The 1,743-nt window shown below is 54.4% G+C and overlaps 1 protein-coding gene across 1 annotated transcript in view; it reads right to left on the bottom strand.

Moving 5' to 3' along the window:
* Positions 1-1,743, bottom strand: part of PROK1 (prokineticin 1) — an 18,397-nt gene that overhangs the window by 12,556 nt on the left and 4,098 nt on the right. The window contains exon 2 of the mRNA XM_023535009.1: positions 1,209-1,294. Coding sequence (XP_023390777.1) covers positions 1,209-1,294 — 86 coding nt within the window. The remainder of the gene's footprint in view (positions 1-1,208; positions 1,295-1,743) is intronic.

The raw sequence follows: 1,743 nt of genomic DNA on the forward strand, positions 1-1,743 counted from the left end.
CACGTGCCCTGGGCCCATCTCTAATTTCAGGGGTAGCTGTGGTACAAAGTTCCATGTAAGCTCAGATTTACCTGTGCTGATGGAGTCTAGTTGCAGAAGGCCGTTTTTTCCCCCACTTGAGGTCCCAAGGCCTTCTCTGCACTGCAGGAACTCGGCCTGCAAGCACAGGGAGTTAATCGCCACTCCTATCCCAGGGCCGATCAACCAAGGGCATGGGAGGCCCTGGAAGAATCCAGCCCCCAAAGAGAGAACACATTCTTTACTGGCATTCCCTCCTTCCCCGCCTCCCTCTCCCCACTCCTCCCTCCTGTTTGATGGATTCACCTCCCAGAGAAACCACCAGCAACCACGTCTTTGCCTCAGGCTCTGCTCTCTGGGGAACCAAGCCAAGATGTCACTCAGCATCTTGAGACTTTGCCTTCCTCCTCTACAATAAGGGGTTTTCTGAGGCTGCCTCAGGGACTGTGTTGGGAGGAAGGGGAACCTCCCATGGCTAGGGAAGCCCACCAAAGGGCTCCCCATCCTGTCTCATAGAGCAGCTCCACCTTCAGCTCATGCTTTGACTTGTTGGAGGACCACTGAGTGAATGGTCTTGAATGTTCTGTCCAACACATGGAGACAGTTCCAGAAAGGAGAGCCCAGTCCCCCAGGCTCTCCTGCTGAGGTGGAGCCCCTCACTGGAGGCGGTATTACTGGGGTCTTCTCTCCAAGGACACACTCAGAGCCCTCTGCCTTTCTAGTCACGAAGTCACAGCAAAAAGAAGCATGGGGTTACTACGTGCCCTTGGTTGGATATTTCTAATACATTTCTGAACATTCCTGTCTGGGATGGATTTCTTCTTCCCATAAGAGGATCCCTCAGGCACCAGAAATCTCTCTCATTCATTAACTTAGTGGTTCTCCTCTAGGGAGGCCAGCGATGTCTTTGATGTGACAGGGGCCATAAACAACCCTGGTGCTGCCTTGCTAATGGCCGAAGGGGAGACAGTCAGCCTCCTTGAGCTCTAATTGCCCCCAGCTGAGCAGGAAGGTGCCCCAGAACTGGAGGGCAAAGAGGCCCACTCGAGTTAGGATAATGCACAGAAGGTTTTCTCACGAATGTTTGGGCATGGTGTAGGGCAAACACAAGGGCTAAGGCAGGACCCCGGGGCTCGCAACAACAGAGTGGGGCGCCCTGCGGGCCGGAAGGCAAAGGGGAGGACAGTTACCTGGACCAAAAGAAGAGAATCTTGTAGGGAAGTTTTCTTGAGAGGATCTGTGACCTTTTGGCCAAGGGACAGCCAAGCCAGGTGACCTCACTGGGAACATTCCAGAGGAATAAATGCCTAGTTTCACTTTCCTCCTTTCCTCCAGTCTTCTGAAAGCTCCCTACTAGCCAAGCCCATCTGAAGTCCAGCCAGCACAGGAGCCCACTGATGCCAATCCCAGAGGTCAGTCTCCAGGACACAGAGTGGGGCGAAGAAGGAGGGGCTTGGACTTGAGGAGCAAATGGATGCCCCGAGCAAAGAACAGATTTGGAGAAGTACAGCAGAGTGCCAGAGCAGCTCCTTCTCTGCTGCTTCTTGCTGTGTGGCCTTGGGCAAGTTACTTAACCTCTCTGACCCTCAGAGAGAGGCTGGAGCTGAGTACTCAGGAGTCGACATCAGTGGAAAGGTAGATACCTTGGTGTGGCTGCCATTTCCTAGAGCCTGTGTGGCAGGGGCTGAGGGACTGGGGGGCCTGGGGAAGGCTGAGGGAGGGGCC

This window comes from Pteropus vampyrus, unplaced genomic scaffold (assembly GCF_000151845.1).
Source record: "Pteropus vampyrus isolate Shadow unplaced genomic scaffold, Pvam_2.0 Scaffold6, whole genome shotgun sequence".
In the NCBI taxonomy this organism is placed as follows: Eukaryota; Metazoa; Chordata; class Mammalia; order Chiroptera; family Pteropodidae; genus Pteropus; species Pteropus vampyrus.